The sequence below is a fragment of the Falco punctatus genome, assembly GCF_963210335.1.
Source record: "Falco punctatus genome assembly, chromosome: 1".
Taxonomy (NCBI): Eukaryota; Metazoa; Chordata; class Aves; order Falconiformes; family Falconidae; genus Falco; species Falco punctatus.
In genome coordinates, this window is record NC_137580.1 from 108,682,197 (window position 1) to 108,702,975 (window position 20,779).

Sequence of the window (20,779 nt, forward strand, 5' to 3'; positions counted from 1 at the left end):
GCCAAAAATGGTTGCATGTACCTACGGAAGTTTCCTTCAGAACGTGGTCAGTATGGGAAAGGTGTCTGAAATTTGCACTGGCACAATAAATGCTGGAGTGGCTTCTATCACCTTCACGGGTGAGCAAGTATCTGAGAAACTCTCTATACAAGTAGAGAAAAGGAAGAAGCAAAGTAGAAAAGCAGGTTGCTCCTGACCCCCTTTTCTAGCTGCTGTCCCAGAGTAGATCTGCAACTCTTTATCTCTAGCAAACAGTGCCTGACTCAAGGACAACTTTATGGAACTAGTTTAAGCACAAAGCTGTCAGTTGTTAGGACAGAGCATGGCAAGGCATCTCAACCAGGCCCACCCAGTCAACCTCCTGCTCCCTCAGCAGTTACCCAGACTGTGTTTCTTTAATGCTAATCCCTGAATCATTGTAGGATTTAAATGTGTCACAGCAAATCAATTTTAATACCCTTCTAGCACCAAGTTGCAGAGCAAGATCTGATGAAGAGAGCATGAGCCAAGATGGAAGAATGCACTTTAACTGAGTTGTGACTCCCACCTACGAAAGAGGAGTATTAATGCCAACTTCTTCCCTAGGACCTTTGCTTTGTTCAGCTTTGGGATGCAGCAAAGAGCTCTGTGTGTGGTGTGTGCAGTACAGAGAAAGAACAAGGAACTGCAGTGGCAGATGTCACTGCAAGATGTCAGGCCTTATCTAGATGAACCACCCTCATGTGCTGTTTGTGCAGGTTTGTTAGATACACTATGGTCCTGAATATGGGCCATGCCTCAGATTGGTTCAGGTTTGAAACAGACCCACGTATAGACAACATTTCCATTTCTCTAGCAGCACCAAGAGACTCCTGAAGCTTTGTGAAAGCCTTGCTGCTCTGATTACATCACATCTGACATGACCTACAAACACCAAAGGAACGGGGAGCTCCCATGCTGCTGCTTACGCTAAGCCCTTCCAAATATAGTTCCAGTCTCATTGAAATTCCCAGTATTTATAATTTGATCTGGCAGGCATGCAGGGCTGTGCATCAGAGGGGCTTAATGAAACAAGAGTGGTGCTGGGATTGAGGCTATCTGGATAGAGCTGAAAGGCATGTTGAGGCCATGGAAATGTGCTGCTCTCCTGTTGGTAAGAGGGAACTATTTGTGGGTGAACCACTGTAAGCCCATGTGATCAGGGAATCCACAGAAAATCTCTCTGCAAATGCAAAAGCCAGCTAAGCCTTGCATTGCCTCAGTGATATGCAAATGAGCACCCTAAATATCCTGCTTTGCTTTCTAATGCCTTTAGCCAGCATAAACACAACAGGCTTTTTATAATCTGTAATCAAGTTCTCCAGCCCAGGCTCAAGCACATAGGCTTGTTTCAAGAAGCTGAGACAGCTGCTGGATATGCATCCACCCCTACTACTGGCCCCATCCAGCTACAACCAGTGCTTTTCCAAAAGAACTGGTGTGCTAATGTCTGTCAGGAGCAGTGCAAGCCCTTAGCACACATAGGTCTGCTAAGAATCTTCTCGTTCTAAACATACTTGCTGCATAAGTGATTTGGAAGAGGAAAGCCAAGCCGAACAGGCTGCAGGCTTCACGCACTTCTATTCTAGGCCTAATCCACTAGCTATATTGATCTTGCCCTTTCTGCCAGCCTAGGGAGGTTGTATTACACTGTTAATCCCATCCTGCCCAGGTCACAGTCCCAACAGGCTCTGAAAAGCTTCACCTGCTGGTGTCACAGGAGTGGACTCATCAATGGCAGCACTACTCTTACCCTGCTTGGCAGGGAGCAGCCTGTTTCTCTGAACCCTTTTCCATCTCTCCCTGGACTGTACATTCCTTCCCTCCTTCATTTCATCTCACGTTCCCATGTGGAGCAGCCTTTGCTGTCAGCATGTAGAGATCTTTGTCGTGTCACTAACACAGAAGACTCTTACAGTGCCCTTCATTTTGTGAGGCTTGAATGCCGTTGCTTCGCCTGATTTGACTGGTGGGGCCCAGGAGGTCAGACTGCTCAATACTGAAATAACTTAGAGTTAGTGTGAGCCCTTATTGCTGAGCTTTGGGGAACAAAAGGGTGTAACTGCTGCATGAATTAATATTTCTTAGGGAAAAAAATTATGAGGAAAGGTAGAGCACATTTTGTTAACAGAGCAGCCTAGGTTTCAGACATCAGTGGTGGGTAACCCTACACCAAGCCTCTCTTCCTATCATTTAGAGTAGGCATTGCCAGGGTCTGTTAACAACTATCCAGGAGAGGAAAGACCTGTTGTCCCATGTTTGCTCTAGCCCTGTCCTCCCCAGTAAGCACTGAAAAGCAAGCAGGTGGCCGGGGCAGATGCTGACTACAAGAGCAAGGGGATCCATATCTGCTCTTTTCCTCTGCTGTTGCCGTAGTGCAGCACCATACTAATTCTTTTATCTGAAACTACCTGCCAACGGATTGGGCTTGCTGAGCAGCCCAGAGGATCTCTGCAGAGAAAAGGGGGGAAGAGTGGTTCCCCTGCTCATGGCACATCACAAGTTTGCTTCCAAGTTTGCTACGTGGAAACAAGGAATGTCTTCAGTGGGAGTAAAAGAACTGTCAGGGCACTCCTGTGTGTAACTGCAAGACACTTGTTGCTGTAGAGCATCCTTTGCAATAGCGAGCTGTAATGGGAGCTAAACAGTAACTGCTCTGTCATTTGTCCAGGTGGACCGTGAGCAAGCCCGGGGTTCGGGCTCGCAGTCGGGAAGTGGCCCAGGCCATGCTGGTCACACAGCTGCCTGCAGTCCCGCACATCCAAGGGACCTGCTGCAGGGAGCTTGGCAGAGCCATCGGTCCTTCCAGATGGCATTGCACAGCTGCTGCTCTGCAGGGACGGGCACGGTGACCTGGCGAGGGTTGGATGGCTGAGGCTGTAGTAGGGCGGGAGTAGGGCCGTGGTACTGACGGAGTTAATACAGGAGAGCCTTCAATGCTGAGGGGTGCCCAAAGTGATCCTAACCTGGGCAGCCAGGGCTGCACTGCCCGCAGGGAGGGGGCTGCGGGTCCGGTCCCTCTGCAGCTGGCGGACACCGCCACCTCCTGGCAGGCCCGGAGCGAATGGCCAGGAGGTTCAGGAGAGCTTTCCTTCCCGTTCCTGGCACAGCACAGACTCGTGTCAGCCTTTGGATGGATGGAAGTGCCAGTGATTTCCCTTGAGGCCTCTACCCCTGCCCATTGCTGCCCACAGCAGGAGAAAATAACTCCTTTGAATGCTCTGTCCACCCTGCTGGGGAGTTATGTCCCAGGATCAAAACAGAAAGAGGACTGGAAGGGGGAGCACAGTCCTGGAGCCCTCTGTGATACTAAAATAAAGAGTTAATGGTTTTGCCTTTGAGAATGGAACAGGCCATTGAAAAGCTGGAACAAATTGTACATCCTTCTCTTCTCTTGAAGGAGAGAGACGAAAAATTAATTGAAAGATCCTGGAGATGTGCTGGAGGGAGTCCATCAGGGCGGCTGTGTCCTGGCATTGCAGGCTTTGGCTGGAATAAAAGCAAGATCTTTCTTCACAGTGAAATGACTTAGCATCACTGGGAAGAGGCAAGGGACACAGATCACTTGAGAGAGGATTTGTGGAGGATCGTCCCACACAAGCTGTTTGCTCCTGAGTTCAATGTGTCACAGACCTGTGGCTGGGGAAGGAATGGTGCTGGTGGGGTGTCTTATGTACCATGCTCTACCTTGGAGATCTGGGGGAGCTTCTTCCCTTGTGTCTCCAGGAAATTCATTCACCGTAAGAGCAACAAGTTTTGCTTTCCTATCTCATGCTTGGTAGAGGCTAGACTGAAGGATTTACCAAATGTCCCTAGTAGGGAAGTTAGCAGCAGGTTGACTGTTCAGTTCCTTGTGGGATGAGGTTCCCAAGCATTAGCAGATCTGCGCAGAAGGCTCCTAGCAGAGGCATCATCATTTCTCTCACTGAAACCCACCTCATGTAGTTATTCCTTTAGGAAAAAAATGTTTGCTTCTGCCCCTGTCCTGGAGAATTTTTTCTCTTAGGACACAAGTCCTGCCTACCTTTTAGGGCCAAGAGGTGTTTGAGCATCACCAGTTTGCTTTGTGCCCAGGACATAACAACTTAAGCAGCATTAGATGTGAGCACCGGCTTCACACACTAAAATGGTCCATGAGGCAGCTCTGTAGCAATTCAGCATTGTTCTTTGTCTCCTTTGTATAATTTCACTGTTTAAGGGTACACTGAAGAAAATCTTGGTGCAAATCTAATTGCGTATGTGACCACCTGTGTAAACTGTGACTTTGGCCTCTTCTGTCGAACTTTAATACAATGTCTGAAGTGTGGAGCATAATCACAGCAGCTTCCAAGCCCTAAGAAATCCCAAAGCAGCTCCCTTGAGAGCTACAGGCTCTTAATGGGACCATCAGTAGCTCTGAACTCATTAGTGAAGACAATTTAGCCATGGTAAAAAAAATAGCAATTAACTTTTGAGTTCAAGGGGCTCCTTAAACAGAAAAAAAAATCCACACCAGGAGAGACTTTATATGTTACCTTCATCTGCTTCATCACAAACATCTAAGCAATGAATTCTGGAACACTGTTAAAGTGTAACTGCTGCCCGAGTTAATATTTGATACAGCCATTCCTGAATCTTGTGAATATTTTTTCTGTAGCTAAGAATTGGAGTAGAAAGAGGCAATTTCATTTTTGTAGCTGAATCAGAGACTGCTGTTTTAAATTTCCATTATATGATACAGTGCCAGCATTAAGAGAGTCATCTGTGCTTTTCCCTTTGAGTCTAACTACATAGGAATAATTTAAATTATAAGCAAAAAAAATCCCAAACCCTCTGGTATTTGGAGCTAGCTTTGCTTTCCACACACCACATAGAGAACAAGAACCAGTACAGTCATACACAGGCACTGGGCACAAAAGAGATCCTGGTAGAAGCATGAGCAGAAGTTGCTCCCCTTTTGCACAAAAAGGAGCCCCATGGCCAGCAAGACAGGGGAGCCTGCAAAGACCTGCTGTGCCTGGAGAGATAGGTACCTTACATGAATACTGTGGTTTTGAAATATTTATCCTCTTTCTCTGTCTAGGGTGCCATGTGCTCGTGCTTGAATCAGTAAATCTCTTCAGGAAGTACATCTCCATCCTGGACGTACCCTTTTCCTGCCTCCTGCCCAGAGATGTGCTCTTCGTACTCACAGAGGAGGAGACTGAACGAGCCAGGGTGAGATGTGCGGTACCAGCTTAACCTGTTTGAATAGCTTGTCGTCATTGTGAAGACTTGAGTCAGAAGTGTCATATCCACAGAGAACTTGATAAATAATTATATACATGGATTATAAATGTCACTGATGAATGATGTTTGAGGATTTTTAAAACATAAACGGATGAGGCAGGTTGCTTCATGTGCTGTGTGGCCAGCAAAACAGAGCTGAGCGTACCTGCAGCTCAAAGATCTTCAGTAGACACACACTGTGTCCTGGATGTACGATGTATTTCAGAGGAGACTGGATCTAACATAATATTCTGAACATGTGAGTGGCCTGTCAAAAAATGGCTTGACTGCATGCCAGGAACAGTGCCCTAGCTCTAACTGAAGATGGAGACAGCTTGTGAACCTGCAGTCCAAAGCTCTCTACAAGTTCCCTTCTCTACTGTGGGGTTTTTTTTAACTGTTTTGCTGAATGATATCTCATATTTAGTCCAAAGTTCCCTATATCAGAATCTGATTTGATCTCCTTCCGTAACATGAAAACATTTACCCAGCAAACAGTCTTGTTAATCCACAAATGACGGAACTTTCCTGCTTTTGAGGCTGCTAAATGATAAGAGTTTCGTATAGAAACTGTTCTGATAAAGGTGGTATTATTCCTTTGTATTTTTTGCCTCTGAAATCTGACCTTTTTAAGCTGGTGCACTATAAATAGATTGTTTCAGTCGGCAATATATGATGGGAAGCAGCATGCAAAGTGTTCTCAGATGCACACCTATCAGGTTTCTGCTTCCCTAGCATGTGAACACCCAGGCGTGAGATCACGTAAGGAGGAGGAGTTACATGTGACAAAGAAACTGTCACAGCACCAACCTGCAGCTGATAACGTCCTTTCTAGCAGGACCCCTCTGAACACTAGGCAGCACACCACCAGTGACACAGGGGCAGACAGGCCTTTCCCTGCCCTTTGGCCCCATAAAGCAGGCAGCCTTCAACCTCCCCCTGCTTCTTCCCTGCTCACTGAAAACAGGCTGTCATACAAACTGGCAGTGAACCTCACAGGAGGTCTAGGAAACTGCCCCCAAATTAGGTGTGGAAGGTTCTTGTAATGCTTTTTCAACTATTTTTCCTTCTAGAGAGCCATGCAGTGTCATCGCAGCCAGCTCCTCTGGTTTCGCTGCATCTATATGCTTTTCTCACGTTATATGATGGTCAATTCACTCCGCCTTCTGTAAAAGGGACATCGCTCACAACTTCAGGAGTAGAAGAATGAGTGAAAAAATGGCAATGCCTGGCCAGGACTAAAGAAAATTCACCCATTACATGCTCAAGAGGACAGAATTCTCTTTGTGTAGCACTCTTTCAGACTACAAAAAACAGGCTGTATGAACTTCCTTCTGAATATCTTGTTTCCTGATATATTGAGATGAACAGGGTTTAACAGCTACTCTATTTTCTCACTGTAGAAGCTTAAATAGGGTAAGAAATTACCTAATTAGGAGTTAAATGCAGGAATATTCTGCACTGGAGAAGACAATGGCACAAACTATTTTTCCCCAAGAGGATATAGCTGTGAAGACTGCTTGCCAGCTATCTCTTGCTGCTTTTGTAAAATCAAATATCATGCTGTCTCCACAGATAAAACCAGAACCACAAGACCTGTCTTAGTCAGAACTTTGAAAAGCCAAAGCTTACGAATAAAACATCAGAAATCATACAAATTTCTCTGATTGCACTGATCTTTGCTGCTACTACTGCTTCTTTCATATACATGTCGCAAGCTCCAGCTTCACAGTGTCCCTCATGAAACATGAGCATTTCTTTTTGCTTCAGAACATGGGGCTCGAGATCAGCTCACAAGAGTAAAAACAGGATGCAAGAGACCCAGGCTGTAACCAGGTCTTTTATAGAACACATGTGGAGATAAAAATGGTAAGAGATGTTGCAAAAGCTGTTCCGCCTATGTAAAAAAAAAGTGCAAGAGTTAAAGATCCTCTCCCTTTATATTAAAAGGTAAGTGAGGCAGCTTTCAGTGGTTTCATTTCTTAGCCTATACAGAGATTTTACTAGTGATTTGGGTTTCTCTGGGGTCATGGTGGAGCAAAGTCAGCAATACTCAACATTTCTGTAGGCCTTTGCACTCATTCATGTGGGCTGACATCTACAGGAGGCACCTTTCCTGGACCTACACAGTGATTGCATAGTCAAGATCAGAGCCCAAATTGCCAGATCTCGATCTGTTGCCCTAAGCACATTCTTGTCCTCAAGACAACAAATGAACTCCTGGTTGTACTGAAGTACGTCCCCCTTGCTGTAAGAGTACAACGGTGTTGAACTCTGCTCCCTGGCCATGAGTCAGTGCCTAAGCATATGCCTACTCAGCCTTAAGACTGTGAGTAGGTCCAGGCTTAGGCAAAACAGTACTTAATCACATCAATAACTTCAGTGGCCCCTCTCCTGCATGCAGCAAAGCACCTGTGTAAATACTTTACTGAACCTGAGCCTACACTTCACTGAACTTGAGCCTATGCTTTACTGAACTTGAGCCTGCTAAGCTCTTTCAAATCCCATTTGGCTTTAAATCCATGGTCAATTAATTGAAGTCAATGGAGAAAAACCTGTAAATTAGTATTGTGTCCTATGCAAAAGATTATCTTATATATAGCACATTTTTATAAGCCAGAGTTGAAACACAGGGAATATTCATACAAGCAAAGATTAGTTGGGGGGGGGGGGGGGGGAAGGGGGCGGGGTGTGTTGGTACTTGAGCTCAGCTAAGGACAAAGTATCAGAACAGCAGTCCTGGGGTAGTTTATGGAACAGAGGTAGTTTGAAAACTGAAAGTCACAAATTAATGACAGGCAGCATAGAAAGATTTATTTAAGAAACAGAGAACAGAGAACAGTAATGTAGAGATTGATTTTGCCAATCGTCATCCAGGGAGGCCCAGACTACTGCTCCATGTTCAGCTGCTGGAGGGGTGTGTCAGGGTTTTGACATGTCTTTGATGGTCTTATGTTCCTTCACTGCCTTCTCCCATTCCTTGCCATTGATATCCTCTGTGATAATGCTCTGCACAGTGCCATCATCCAGACAATGGGGAGCTATTCCTGAAGAAAGACAGAATACATAGAAACCTGCTTGTCAGAGATAAAGTGTGGGAGATGCCTGCACCACTGTGGATGGAGCATCTCGAGGAACAGTAAATGCTTAGCCCAGCTATGGCTGTAAGGCTGAGAAGCCTAGATGAGAAAGCAGTCATGGGCAGAAACCCACATGTCATAGGGTAAGACTGTTTGTTATGGAGGAGCTGCAGGTTCAAACTGCAGTTCCACATGTTTAGCACTTTAGGGACAAACTCTTAAGATACATGCTGCTCACTGCTGTCATGTTAGCATCCAATGGAGTCTTTATCCAAGGTTTGCTTGGTGGTTAACTTTGGTTACCACAGCTTACTCTTTCTACCTACCATAACCATCTGGATTAGAACGAGGAGTATAAAAGCTCTGTACACCACAGGTCTTGCAGAATGTGTGCTGGGCACAATGTGTGTTGAAGGTGTATGTTGTCAAATTATCAGCACCCTAAGCAAATGAAAAGCAATGTAAGTTTTACACATTAATATATGTATTAGTTACTTTCTATGGGCCTGTAGCTAAATAATGTAAAATTTTAAATACCACCTTCATGTCTTTACTTGAGATAGTTCTGCATTCATGCTCCTTTTCTGAACCGCTGTGCTTTGTATATACATGTGTCCATAACAGTCAAGCATGACAACTGCAAGAGCTCTAATGTCAGGCTCAGCAAGTAAGATGCACTAACACACCCACACCAGACAGCATAAAATTCAGCCATTTCCCCCAAGCAGCCATAGACAAACAGGATAGAAAACTGGCTGCCACTTGCATGTTTGAGGATAACACTGGATTATATGGCTCGTGTTCATGGCCATGCTCTTACTGCATTCTTACTCTACCTTCAGCAGCTTGAAACGCGATGCTGGGACAATGAAGTGTCGGTTCTGTTTCTTTGTGCAAATGCTGCAACTGTAAAAGAAAAAGACCTTTCTAGAAACAGCAGACAAGTTGTAGTACAGCAATCAGATCTAGCATGGACTTCTTGACAACAGAAATTCCACTGACAGCTAAAATGGCTCCTGGTTAGCATCACAGAGGTAAGTGGCAGAATTGGACTCATGGCATCAGTCATGTTTGGGTAAGCACACCCATAGAACAGACTGACCCTACACAGGTACACCAATAAGGTATTCTCCCACACCAAACACACCATGACATTCTTTCTTCATATATTCAACAGACTAACAGGACAAACTTTAGCCCTGAGAAATCCATTTAATCTTTCAGACCAGACTTTGTCAATTTTGCCACCTTAACTACCTTGCAAACAAGAAAGTAAAAGCAAACTAGTTGCAGGCAAAGGGGGATCACTAATGACATCAGACTATGTTGTAGTCTGAAGTACATGTGGTCAGAGAAGACCAAAAAAGGATTGGTGTGCTTTGAGCACACTGCACTTGGAGGAAAAATAAAGCAGATGGCTGAGCACCTGTATTCATTGGATCTCTCCTGACATTTACTGCGTGAGCATGGATGTGAGACCTGAACTCCTGCCTGGAGAATCGGTACCTGAATCACCAGCACTGATCACATACTGGATTAGAACATAATTAGGACTATGCCCTATGGAACAGCTCAGAGGATGTTCTGCAGTTATGTCATCTTCTTTACCTCTAAGGTATGGATTGGAAAAGCGTACGAGCTTATATTCATCTATAAGAATAGGGAACAAAGAACTCCACTCACTTGCAGTTAAAAACATGCAGATCTGCTGAAGCCCAGACCTCAAAGCGGACGGCTCCACAGTGACAGCCTCCTGTGTGTTTGACCAAACCTCTGTATTCACTGGAGAGAGAAACAAGAGAGGTTTTGTGATCATATTTCTTCTTTTTTTTTCTTTTTTTTGGGGGCCAAGATAACATAAGGCCGTAAACTACATTATTCAGTTATGCTTTGAGCAATTGCAGAACCCCAGAAAACGTATCCGCTCAGATGTATTTTAATAAAAAGTGCCAGAATGAGGTAGAGAATGGCTTTTGTCCTCTGCAGCAATTGCTTCTATGGTTTAATTAAAATGGTGAGAAGGAAGAAATGAAGAGCAACAGTTAAGTAAAGTACATTCCGCATGCAATACAAAACATACGCTCCCTGCCACAGTCCGGGTCCAAATGCTGACCCAGGCATTAGTCGTGCACAACCCTACAGAAAACAAGTGGTATTATCACAAGACGACCCTCTTGGAACTGGGAACTGAATTTTCCCACAATTTTCCAACAACTGCTCCAGCACTACTAATACTCCATTTAAAAGTTGGGAAAAGCTGAGAGAAGTGGATTCTACATATTATTTGAAATGCATTTTATTTTGTATTGTAACTGCAGAGGAACTTCAGGATTGAGGGATTTCTGAGCTTGTGCCTCTCCCTCTCCCCCAGGCCGCCTCCACAGCAACTGGGCAGCATCACCCCACGAGGTCAACCGCAAAATGCAAAGGAAAAACCTTTTTTGTTTTCACTCCCCCAGACAGTTACTGATCGCAGCCCAGCGGTGCGGTGCTGTGCTGTGCTCTCAGGAGGGAGCCCGGGGACTGGGTGGAGATTGCGGAGCCTCGCCTCGCCGATCCCGCACGGCGGCCCCAAGGGCGTTTTTGAGGGGCAAGCCCTAGAACACGAGAAGCTTTAGCATGAAAAGCCGCTGTCTCGGTGGTGCGTGCGCCCCCCACCCCAGGCCCTGCAGCTCTCCTGCAGCCCGTGGCGCCTGCTGTGCCGACGCTGCCGGGAGGACGAGGATACCGGGGAAGGAGCCGCCGGGCCGGGCGGCCCAGCCGGGCAGCTGCGGGCAGTGCCGTCCCAGCCCCGTACTCACTAGGCGTCCAGCAGCAGCCGCGCCGCCTCCTCGCAGCTCAGCCGGTGCCGCTCCTGGAAGGCGGCCCAGCGCCCGCTCTGCGCCCCCAGATCGAAGGCGCCGGGGCCGGGGGACTGTGCCTGCGCCCCCGGGCCGCCGGGGGGTCTGCCCGCCGCCTTCCCTCGCCCCCGGCGGCTCCCGCCCGTGGGGGAGCTGGCGGCCGCGCTGCCCCGCCGGGGCCGCCGTGCGCTGCCCGCCGTGGCTCGCCCCATGCGCCGCCGAGCGCTGGTGCGCCGCGCCCGCCAGGGGGCGCCGTAGTGCCGCGGCACCACGCAGCGCCAGCGCGGGGGGGGGCGCCAGGGCCGTGTCGGCGGCGGGGCCGCGGCTGCTGGCCGGGATGGGGGCGGCGGCGGGGCGGTGGGCAGCGGGAGCGGGCAGGAACGGGGAATCACGGGAGAATCCCGCCCCACGCTGCTAGCCGCCTTACCCCGAGAGAAGCAGGCTCGCCTCTCCCCTGTAAAATCGCTTGTAACGGCAGAAATGCCAGGTACCCACAAGCACGAGCATGGGGGTTTCCTTTAATTATAAACATACGATGCCTCACGTGCTCAAGGATGTCGAGGTGCTTTGCAGAACTGAGGTGCTGTTAAAAGTATGTCGTGTCGCATCTCTGCCATGCACCCACCCTCGTTTAGAAACAAGGCAGCAGCACTGCAGCGTGTCAGAATGCACCTGCAGCAGCGTATTTGGCCCTTCTGAGGCTTGAAATCCTTACAACAGCCTCACAGAGAAACGGCTTCCAACGCCATTCCTATCAGACAACTGCTCACAAATCCCATCGCCAGAGTCTTAAAAAGGAAAACAAGATAGCGCATACATTTAGAAAAAAAACAAACACCAAAAAAAACCCCACCCTTAGTAAAATGTGAAAGCACTCCTCTAGCGGTAAATATCTTAGACATGGTTATTCTTGAACATCTGAAAGACAGTGCTGTTTCTCAAGTAAAACTATTCAATGCAGGGGAGAAGTACAAAACTTGTACATGTCCAAGTCACATTTGGCAGGGGGGAGAGTCATGCCAGGGATGAATCGTTGTGCTTAGTATTGCAGGACTGGAAATATATTTTGTTTGATTTATAATGGAGAATGTGTATTTTCCATAGGACTTAATGTCTTGCTCTTTTCAAAAAGGGGAACAGGGGAAGATGGAAACAAGTGAGCTGACAGTGTTGTGGGGGAAAAGAGGCTCCAAAGGTACATGTCTCAGCCAGCAATATGGCAAAGCAACTGGACAATGATGAATGGAACAGCTCTTAACATTCTCTGGTCTGGAAAACAGCTTTAAAAACATGCGACTACAGTGTGTAGGCTGCTTCCTGAGATGGCACATACCGGGACTCGCATAACAATCCCGTGGCTCAGCACCTCTCTTCTCTGATGATAGCAAAGGGCACCGACTTGCAATTTCCTGTTACTCCTCCTACGAACCTCTGTACTGGTTACTCATCCTAATAGAACCATTTAAATACATTGTATGTGACCCATGCCAGCATGTTCATCTGTAGCTCCTGATCTGAGCCACTCCCAGACCTTTAGTCACACTAGATTTCATGTTAGTCACTTTATATTTTGGGAGAAAAAGTCGCTGAGGTGAAACTGGAGACGACAAACTGAAACTGAGCCTTTGCAGTTTGCAGCATGGATTCATTAGCCATTGGTGTGGGGTATGGCAGGTTTCAGCTTACACGGTCTGCCCTTTTCTAAAAGCAGTTCACTGCCCTGAACTGAAAGCCACAACATCTTTGAGGAGCTTGTTAGTGATCAGTTCACACAAAGGACCTCCTCTCTGCCAGACAGGAGACACTAGCACTTGTACACTCTCAAAAAGCACTTCCAGTCAAAAAACAAGCATGTGCAGTCCATGTAGTATCTGCGAATCTACCTCTCTCTGTGCCCCTCCAAATTAGTTCAGCATATTTTAAATGTGGAATGTTTTTTGAGAAGCTAAATTCTGTTCTCTGTGACGTTTCAGAATAAAGATCTGGAAAACAACAATGGAAGAACAAAATGCAGTTTTGTTTTCAGAAGGCTATAGTAAATAAATTCTTACTCCTATTTCATTAGTTTCATGTCTTATTACAGAGGACTCTTAAAGCTCAAAACTGGGTCTCACATAAATAATCAAGTCAAGAGCTTCATAGTGGATCTCTGGCTGCTGATGAATTTCACTGGTATTCTGATTTTCAAGCCCTAAATGTCAGTGGTTGTGTACTGTGTTGTCAGTGGGCACAGGGCATTTCCCAGTGCCCAAACAGTTAACAGCTTTCACTGGTACATTACTTCCAGATCTGATGCAATGTTTGCAGAACTTTAGTAGAAGCCAGTAGCTTGATGAAGAATGCTTTTGCTCCTAAGCTTCTGAGACAAAATGGAGAAGGAAGAATTATTCAGAAAGACGAAGGGATGGACAAGAGGAAAAGTCCAGTAAATCACTCACTGTTCTCTTTAGGTGTCTTGTGATATTTGAAGTTCAATAGCTGGCGTGTTTTAATGTTAAAGTACAAAGATATTTTTCTGTGCCATCTCAGCTCTGCTTGTGTAACAATGACTCAGCTCTGCAGACCTGGCTTGCAGCCTGCATTGAGATTCTGTCTGTAAGGGCATTTTCATCACAAAAGCAGCATTGAAAGCAGCTACACTTTTGTGGGTTAAAGGGAATTAGGAACTGTAGATGCTTTTCATCTAAGAAGCAGGGGACTAGGAGGAGTGTATAGCCAACACCACACTTAAAAGAGAGGTAATTAAAACTACTGGCTTGAGCAGGGGAGAAAAGTGGCAGTGCTTGGATCTTAGTCTTTCTGTTGTGGAGGGGGAAGCATTTGGGACATTCTCCTCACCACCAAGAGATCCGAGATGGATCTGAAAACAAAATACAGGAGCTATCACCTCTGTGCCAATGGATGGCCTTGACAGTATTTGGTTTTGTTCGCTGTTGGAGAGATTCTATTGAAACGTAATAATAATGAATAACAACAGTTTAGGACTTCTTTCTTCTATCTTTCTATTTTTCAGGGTGCTTCTTTGCTATCCTGCTGAAAAACCTCACCCCAGAAACCACATACTAAATTGGTTCAGACGCAGCAGCAGCGAGAACGTGAACAAAGAGAGCTCCTTCACTGCAGTGCAGCTTGGATCAGATCCAAAAGACTCACAGGCAGGAGGCAGACTGAAAAGATGCAGACAAGTAATTTTTAGAATAGACCTAGCTGTTAATTGTTGCTTTCACTGGCATAACACGCAGGCACAAACCTGTGATTTTAGGCTGATGGCGTCTTTACAAAATGCCCCTTAGAAGTCTTACATCAGAAGCATAGTGAATTGACACATGTTCCTCTGGATCGTTTAGACCTACAAAGACATGCCCAAGCCTGTTTATCATGGCAGCCCAGGTCTTAAAGCTGTATCCCATGTGCTCTGCGAAGTCAAAATATGCTTTAAACAAACAGCGAGGCAAAGGAGTATTGATTATTTTCTTCTTTTTACTACAAATCTGGATACCTATTTGTTTTTCTTATGCTTTCAGCTCCTGAAGTTGGTAGCTTATTAAAAACTTTGTTTATTTAAGGTATTTTTAGCATAAGGCTTAAAAAACAAAACCCAGATAGTTGTCTTATTTTGGTAATCTCATAATATGACAGTCTATCTCACAGTCCTTTGAACTGTGACTATTTTTGTAACCCTTGAGCTTGGCAGTACAGGGACAAGCAGTAATATGCCACAGCTCTGTTTGTCTTGTGGCTGGAACTTCAGCAGGGACTGGGCCTTGGTGCAATGTCACGGGTTTGGGGAGAAAGTATTTATCTCCACAACCGTGTATAGGTAAATATAATTATCCTGTGGCATATACAGAGAGTCCTGAGATAGTTATGAGTAATATTATGAGATAGGAATATACATTGTTTTTTCCCTCTGGCAAGTAGCCCTACTTTTATCTGAACAAAGGTACCATACTGAACTTGGTACACATACTCAAATCGCCTGATTGGCTGGCTGTCCCAAGTTAAACCCTTGTAACTAAAGATAAACAGATTGCTCCATTTGACATTGCTCATGTAGAAACGATACACTGTTGCTAGGACTTAACATACCTAAAAACAGACCTAGCTTGTGTTCTAGAATGTACAGATTTGTTAGAAACATTTCTTGGACACCGGATTCTTCTCTTCTGAAAGTAGGTTGCTTTGTACTACTGCCCAATGACCTACTTCTGAAACCACTTGGAAAGAAGTATGTATTCCCAACTGCAGGCCCCATGCCCTGGCAAAGGCTGGAACCACCTGTGCAGTCAGGCCAGTCACAAGATACAGATTTGTTTTTTCAGCTTTGCATTTATTTATATACAGTTCACAGTCAGCTGCTTGATGATCCCTATTCACCAAGAGCTACTCTAGGAACAGTTGCCACTGTATGTATGTTAAATACATCTGCTTTGTACAACCAAAACAGTTCCTGCACCATTTAAGAATAAACAGATCTCCTTTCGCTGTATCAAATTCAGGTAGTGAAATATTTTCTACAGAAATTCTGAAGTAAAGCTGAAATTCAGTAAAAGGAAGTCATAAGGCCATCACCTCCAGCTTGGAAGATTGTTCTGTACCATGTAATGTTTGAAAATGCAGCAGAATCTGGCCTGCAATATATAAACACTGCATTCTGACTTTAAAAAGAAGTACCTTTCACCTTGATAATCATTATAATTGAAGTAGTATACAAAATCTGTGCAGGTATGAAATACGTAACATTTGGGGCATGAGTTCACCACAGGGAAAAAAGCCAAGGGCCAGGAAAAGAGGTATTTAAGAAGCTATGTGTGTATTCAGCCCACCCTGGGACAGGAGAAGTGGGTTCTGTACTGGCATGTAGATGGCTATTGCAGATTAGTACTTAGGAGAATTAAATTAATCCAATCAGTGAAGGCTTCAGAATGCTAATGGTGGCCTGTGTGGAGTACCCTGCCCGAAGGCTACAGAAATTAGTTTAATTCTGCTAGGCTCTGGAGTTGTGTGCACAAAGCCTAACTCTTGTTTATCTCTTTTGACAGAGGGATAACTGAGGAAAATAATGAGGCTTTTTTGCATGGAACTGATGTATTTAATCCATAATTATTTTTAAAATGGAGTCTGCATTCGATGTCAGCATGTTGCTGTCTGCACTTGCTTTGGATAACATCATTTCCCTGAAGAATGAATTTTTCAGGAGCCATTATTAACAAGGTATTTAAAGAACTACCCATTGTAGACCCATCAGGTGGAGACTTTATTGTGATCTCTTGATTTGAATACCTTAACAGAAACTGAACAACAATAGTGAAAGCAGATTAGTCATGGGATTTAGCCATACCTTAAAATAAAACGAGGGCTCCTGTGTTTTCTGGTTTACACGGAAAGGAGGAGAAAAAAAAACCAACAACAACAGAAATTTCTCCCATCTAGAGGGACATTAAAAAACAAAGACATGCACATTAAAATCCTTAACACAAGCCTGATGTCCTCAAACACAGGCCAGTCTTTAAATTAGCCTGTGGTTAATCTCCAGCTTAACAGATGTGGCTTTTTACATTTCTAAATATTACTTACTCGTGGCCTTCCTCTCAGGACTCCATGATATTGTTTGGCTGGGGGACACTGTTCCTGGAGCAGTGCCTGGGACATACAGGCTTGGAGCAAACATTTAGGCACCCTTGCACCATGCAAACAAAATGAACCTATTGGAAACACCGACAGCATAAAGAAAACAAATGTGCTATTGCCTAAATCTGCCTTTTTCCTAAATTTATATAGCTGAAGAGTATTTCCAAGGTTGGTTATTGCCATGGAGCTGTCTCTGAACTCTGCAGTTACCCAGTTACCATTTTCCCCTCCTACATCATGAATAATTGCCATTGGGATGATTTATTTCCTTTTTTACTGTAAACCAGGAGGCACTGGCAGACACAAGCCCTGTTAGGAGAAAGGAAAGCACAAGGGATGTGGTGGTGGGCTTTTTTATTGTTTTGTTTTGTTTTTTTGTTGTTTTTTTTTTTTTTTTTTTTTTTAAGGGGGAAATGGAGTAGCTCTGTGCCAAATCGTGCCTTTTACCTGTGTGCTTATGCTTTGTGAGTGGGGGATTTAACAGCAAGTTCATCTTCAGGGAAGCCAGGAGCTAGCTGCAGATAAAACACTGCCACGTAAAAACCTGTTTGGATTTTGTGTGCTCCAGATATAGTATGATGTAAAATGAGTTAAAAGCCACTCCAAAAGGTATGATGAAGCATAATTAATACGAAGCATGTTTCCTCATCAGTTCACAGATGGCAGTTGCTCCATAACCTGATCAAAGCTTCCTGTTCTGAAGGCAAGTAAACAACCATTTGAATTTCAGATGTCAGCATTTCATTACAGGGCCTGTTTTGCAACCTCACGTTAAAGAATTTGTCAGCTGGCTGAAATGGGTTCAAAGGGCTGCAGGAAATGGGCTGCTTAAAGAATTTGTCAGCTGGCTGAAATGGGTTCAAAGGGCTGCAGGAAATGGGCTGCGTGATGAGGGGCAAGCTCACTGGCAGCAAGCATGACGCACCACGAGTCACTGACACTTGCCACATTTCTAAGTAACATCTTTTTAGTTTTGCTAAGGTCACTTCAGCTCTTCCCGGCTTTTTCTCACAGCGACAGGCCTGACCTTACAGACTGTTCCAGGCTCTGCCATGAATCACCTCACACCACCCAGGGGAGGGGGTCAGGCAGATGCACTGCGATCTCAGTGGTTCAACAGAACACATGCACCAAGTGCTGCAGAGCTCTCGTTCTCCGGGGTACTGTGCGCCCAGCCCAGGCCAGGCTCTCCCCTAAGCGTTGTGTGGGGCCGCAAAAGGGGCTAAAAGAGACCGCCGCCATGCCCGCGGGCACCGCTCCGTCACCGCGCAGGGCAGTGCGGCAGCCCCAGCCCGCATGCGCGCACACCCCTCCCCGCCAAAATCTGCCTCCGCAAGGCGGCTCCCCCCTAGCAACAGGGCTGACCTCACCGCGCACCAATCAGCTCTGAGTAGCACCCGAATCTTCCAGAGCTTTCCTTACAGCCGCCCCCCCGCCCTTCTCTGGCTTGCCCCCGGACCAACCAATCAACACCCACTCTTTGGCTGCTGTGCCAATCTCTGCCGAGCTTGTCGGTCTTTCTGGTAACCGCTTCACCGCGCCTCCAGATTCATCCGCGCACTCAGAAATTTCCAGATTTTTAAGGGTCCGAGGCCCCGCACTAGGAGTCCAGGATCCCTTTGCCCCCTCCAGAAAGATTTCAGGAGAAGAAAGGCGAGTATTTTGCAAAACAGTGGTCTTTTACTTGGGACTACTTTAGGAGGCGGATGGATACGTCAGTTTACGAGGGCGGAGCCTGGTTCTGACAGGAACCGTATAAATAAGGGTGGTGCTGCGTCACAGCGCATATCCGTGCTGCGACGGGACAAAGTAGAGAGTGCTGAGAGGTATCGTTGAGGGCCGGAGACGTGAGACGTGAGTCGGGAGATGGGATTGTTTCGGGGTTTCGAAGGGGGAGGAACGAGAGTGTTGGTGTGGCTAGGGAGGCATAAAACGGGTGCTTGTGGGGCAGTGATATTTTTGTGGGGGGGCGGGCGGGGGGGGGGGGGGGGGGGGAGAAGGGTTGTGCGGAGTCTCGTCGTGCTCTGAAGTGTGTCGCTGAGTGAGGAGGGGGGTAGAAGACAAATAAAATCGTTATTTTATGGGAAGTAGGAAGAGAGTCTAAGGTTAAGATGGCGGAGGCCGCACCGCCTTGCCCGGAAGCGGGCTGCTGAGTCACTGCCGGGGGAGCGGCGCCGCGCAGCTGCCTGCCGGGCGGTCCCTGTGCCGCAGGGTTACGGGGCGGGGGGGGCGGGCTGGGCCGGCTTTGGGAGCCACTGGCGAGAGGTAATGCGAGCACTCTGCTAGAGTAATACAGCATGCCGAACCTGACAAGATATTTATTAGTCGAAATTCGGGGAATATTTATAGAAAATGTTCATAAATACAAAACAAACAGTAACTGGTGTTACAGTGTGAAATGGCAGTTGTTTCTTACAAGTAGTTAAAGACTGCATCTTATTAAGTAGTTAAAGCTGAAATTTCTGTACGTTTCGCAGTTCAACATGCAGATCTTTGTGAAGACTTTGACTGGCAAGACCATCACCCTTGAGGTCGAGCCCAGTGACACCATTGAGAATGTGAAGGCCAAGATCCAGGACAAGGAAGGCATTCCCCCCGACCAGCAGCGGCTGATCTTTGCTGGCAAGCAGCTGGAAGATGGGCGCACCCTGTCAGACTACAATATCCAGAAGGAATCCACCCTGCATCTTGTGCTGCGTCTGAGAGGTGGCATGCAGATCTTTGTGAAGACCCTGACTGGCAAGACCATCACCCTTGAGGTCGAGCCCAGTGACACCATTGAGAATGTGAAGGCCAAGATCCAGGACAAGGAAGGCATTCCCCCCGACCAGCAGCGGCTGATCTTTGCTGGCAAGCAGCTGGAAGATGGGCGCACCCTGTCAGACTACAATATCCAGAAGGAATCCACCCTGCATCTTGTGCTGCGTCTGAGAGGTGGCATGCAGATCTTTGTGAAGACCCTGACTGGCAAGACCATCACCCTTGAGGTCGAGCCCAGTGACACCATTGAGAATGTGAAGGCCAAGATCCAGGACAAGGAAGGCATTCCCCCCGACCAGCAGCGGCTGATCTTTGCTGGCAAGCAGCTGGAAGATGGGCGCACCCTGTCAGACTACAACATCCAGAAAGAATCCACTCTCCATCTTGTCCTTCGTCTGAGGGGTGGCATGCAGATCTTTGTGAAGACCCTGACTGGCAAGACCATCACCCTTGAGGTCGAGCCCAGTGACACCATTGAGAATGTGAAGGCCAAGATCCAGGACAAGGAAGGCATTCCCCCTGACCAGCAGCGGCTGATCTTTGCTGGCAAGCAGCTGGAAGATGGGCGCACCCTGTCAGACTACAACATCCAGAAGGAATCCACCCTGCATCTTGTGCTGCGTCTGAGAGGTGGCATGCAGATCTTTGTGAAGACCCTGACTGGCAAGACCATCACCCTTGAGGTCGAGCCCAGTGACACCATTGAGAATGTGAAGGCCAAGATCCAGGACAAGGAAGGCATTCCCCCTGACCAGCAGCGGCTGATCTTTGCTGGCAAGCAGCTGGAAGATGGGCGCACCCTGTCAGACTACAACATCCAGAAGGAATCCACCCTCCATCTTGTGCTCCGCCTGAGGGGTGGCTGTTAAGTTAATGGTGCATCTTGCTTGACAAGATTGCCGTAGCACTTGTTTGCACTGTAGTTATTACATGTCTTAAGTTAAATGAGCAAGGTTAATGCAAGCTGAAGTAACTGCTGAACAACTGTCTGAAATGCTAATAAAGTTTTCTGTTGCACATTACAACTTGTAGTCTTGTCTCGGTTCAAGGTAGTAAAATCAGTGTATTAAATTACTTGCTTTCTTTGGCTTTTTTCCATGGCAGTTTAAGTCTCTTTGCATGTATAATGAGGATCTTGTGGATGAAACAGATCTGGATTAAAGTCTTAATTCAAGCACTACTGCCATGTTGTTTCTTGTTCCT

At 46.4% G+C, this 20,779-nt stretch overlaps 3 protein-coding genes across 7 annotated transcripts in view; 2 read left to right on the forward strand and 1 right to left on the reverse strand.

The window, feature by feature from the left end:
* The window catches only part of PIGL (phosphatidylinositol glycan anchor biosynthesis class L), a 62,405-nt gene extending 55,177 nt beyond the window's left edge, over nt 1–7,228 (forward strand). For 2 of the 4 annotated variants that reach the window (XR_013927636.1, XR_013927637.1), the window contains one exon: nt 5,081–5,189. Coding sequence is in view for 1 of the 4 variants with exons in the window: in XM_080384363.1 (XP_080240489.1) it covers nt 5,081–5,214; nt 6,339–6,437 (233 nt within the window). In the remaining 3 variants the exon portion in view is untranslated. Of the gene's footprint in view, nt 1–5,080; nt 5,215–6,338 lie in introns of those variants that run through there. The other 2 variants (XM_080384363.1, XM_080384364.1) reach the window with 2 other exon arrangements.
* Nucleotides 7,229–8,058: 830 nt separating this feature from the next.
* CENPV (centromere protein V) lies at nt 8,059–12,118 on the reverse strand. Its single transcript, XM_080384445.1, has 5 exons — nt 11,147–12,118; nt 10,029–10,127; nt 9,182–9,251; nt 8,672–8,786; nt 8,059–8,312 (listed from the first exon to the last, which is right to left on the reverse strand). The coding sequence occupies exons 1-5, from the start codon at nt 11,395–11,397 to the stop codon at nt 8,188–8,190; spliced, it is 660 nt and encodes a 219-aa protein (XP_080240571.1). The 5' UTR covers nt 11,398–12,118; the 3' UTR covers nt 8,059–8,187.
* Nucleotides 12,119–18,511: 6,393 nt separating this feature from the next.
* UBB (ubiquitin B) lies at nt 18,512–20,601 on the forward strand. Of its 2 annotated transcripts, none has more exons than XM_080384159.1 (2): nt 18,512–18,670; nt 19,294–20,601. In XM_080384159.1, the coding sequence occupies exon 2, from the start codon at nt 19,300–19,302 to the stop codon at nt 20,443–20,445; it is 1,146 nt and encodes a 381-aa protein (XP_080240285.1). In that variant the 5' UTR covers nt 18,512–18,670; nt 19,294–19,299; the 3' UTR covers nt 20,446–20,601. The 2 variants fall into 2 exon arrangements, with proteins under 2 accessions (XP_080240285.1, XP_080240286.1); XM_080384160.1 differs by having other exon boundaries at nt 18,622–18,642.
* The last annotated feature ends 178 nt before the right edge of the window (nt 20,602–20,779 follow it).

What these genes read in the sequence shown, in the direction of transcription:
- CENPV (XM_080384445.1), bottom strand. Translation starts at nt 11,397, where the DNA reads ATGGGGCGAGCCACGGCGGGCAGCGCACGGCGGCCCCGGCGGGGCAGC. An exon ending in CGGCTGCTGCTGGACGCCTA is followed by an intron (nt 10,128 to 11,146) that starts GTGAGTACGGGG and finishes TTCTCTCTCCAG; the next exon opens with TGAATACAGAGGTTTGGTCA. An exon ending in TTCTAATCCAGATGGTTATG is followed by an intron (nt 8,313 to 8,671) that starts GTAGGTAGAAAG and finishes GTCTTTCTTCAG; the next exon opens with GAATAGCTCCCCATTGTCTG.
- UBB (XM_080384159.1), top strand. Translation starts at nt 19,300, where the DNA reads ATGCAGATCTTTGTGAAGACTTTGACTGGCAAGACCATCACCCTTGAG.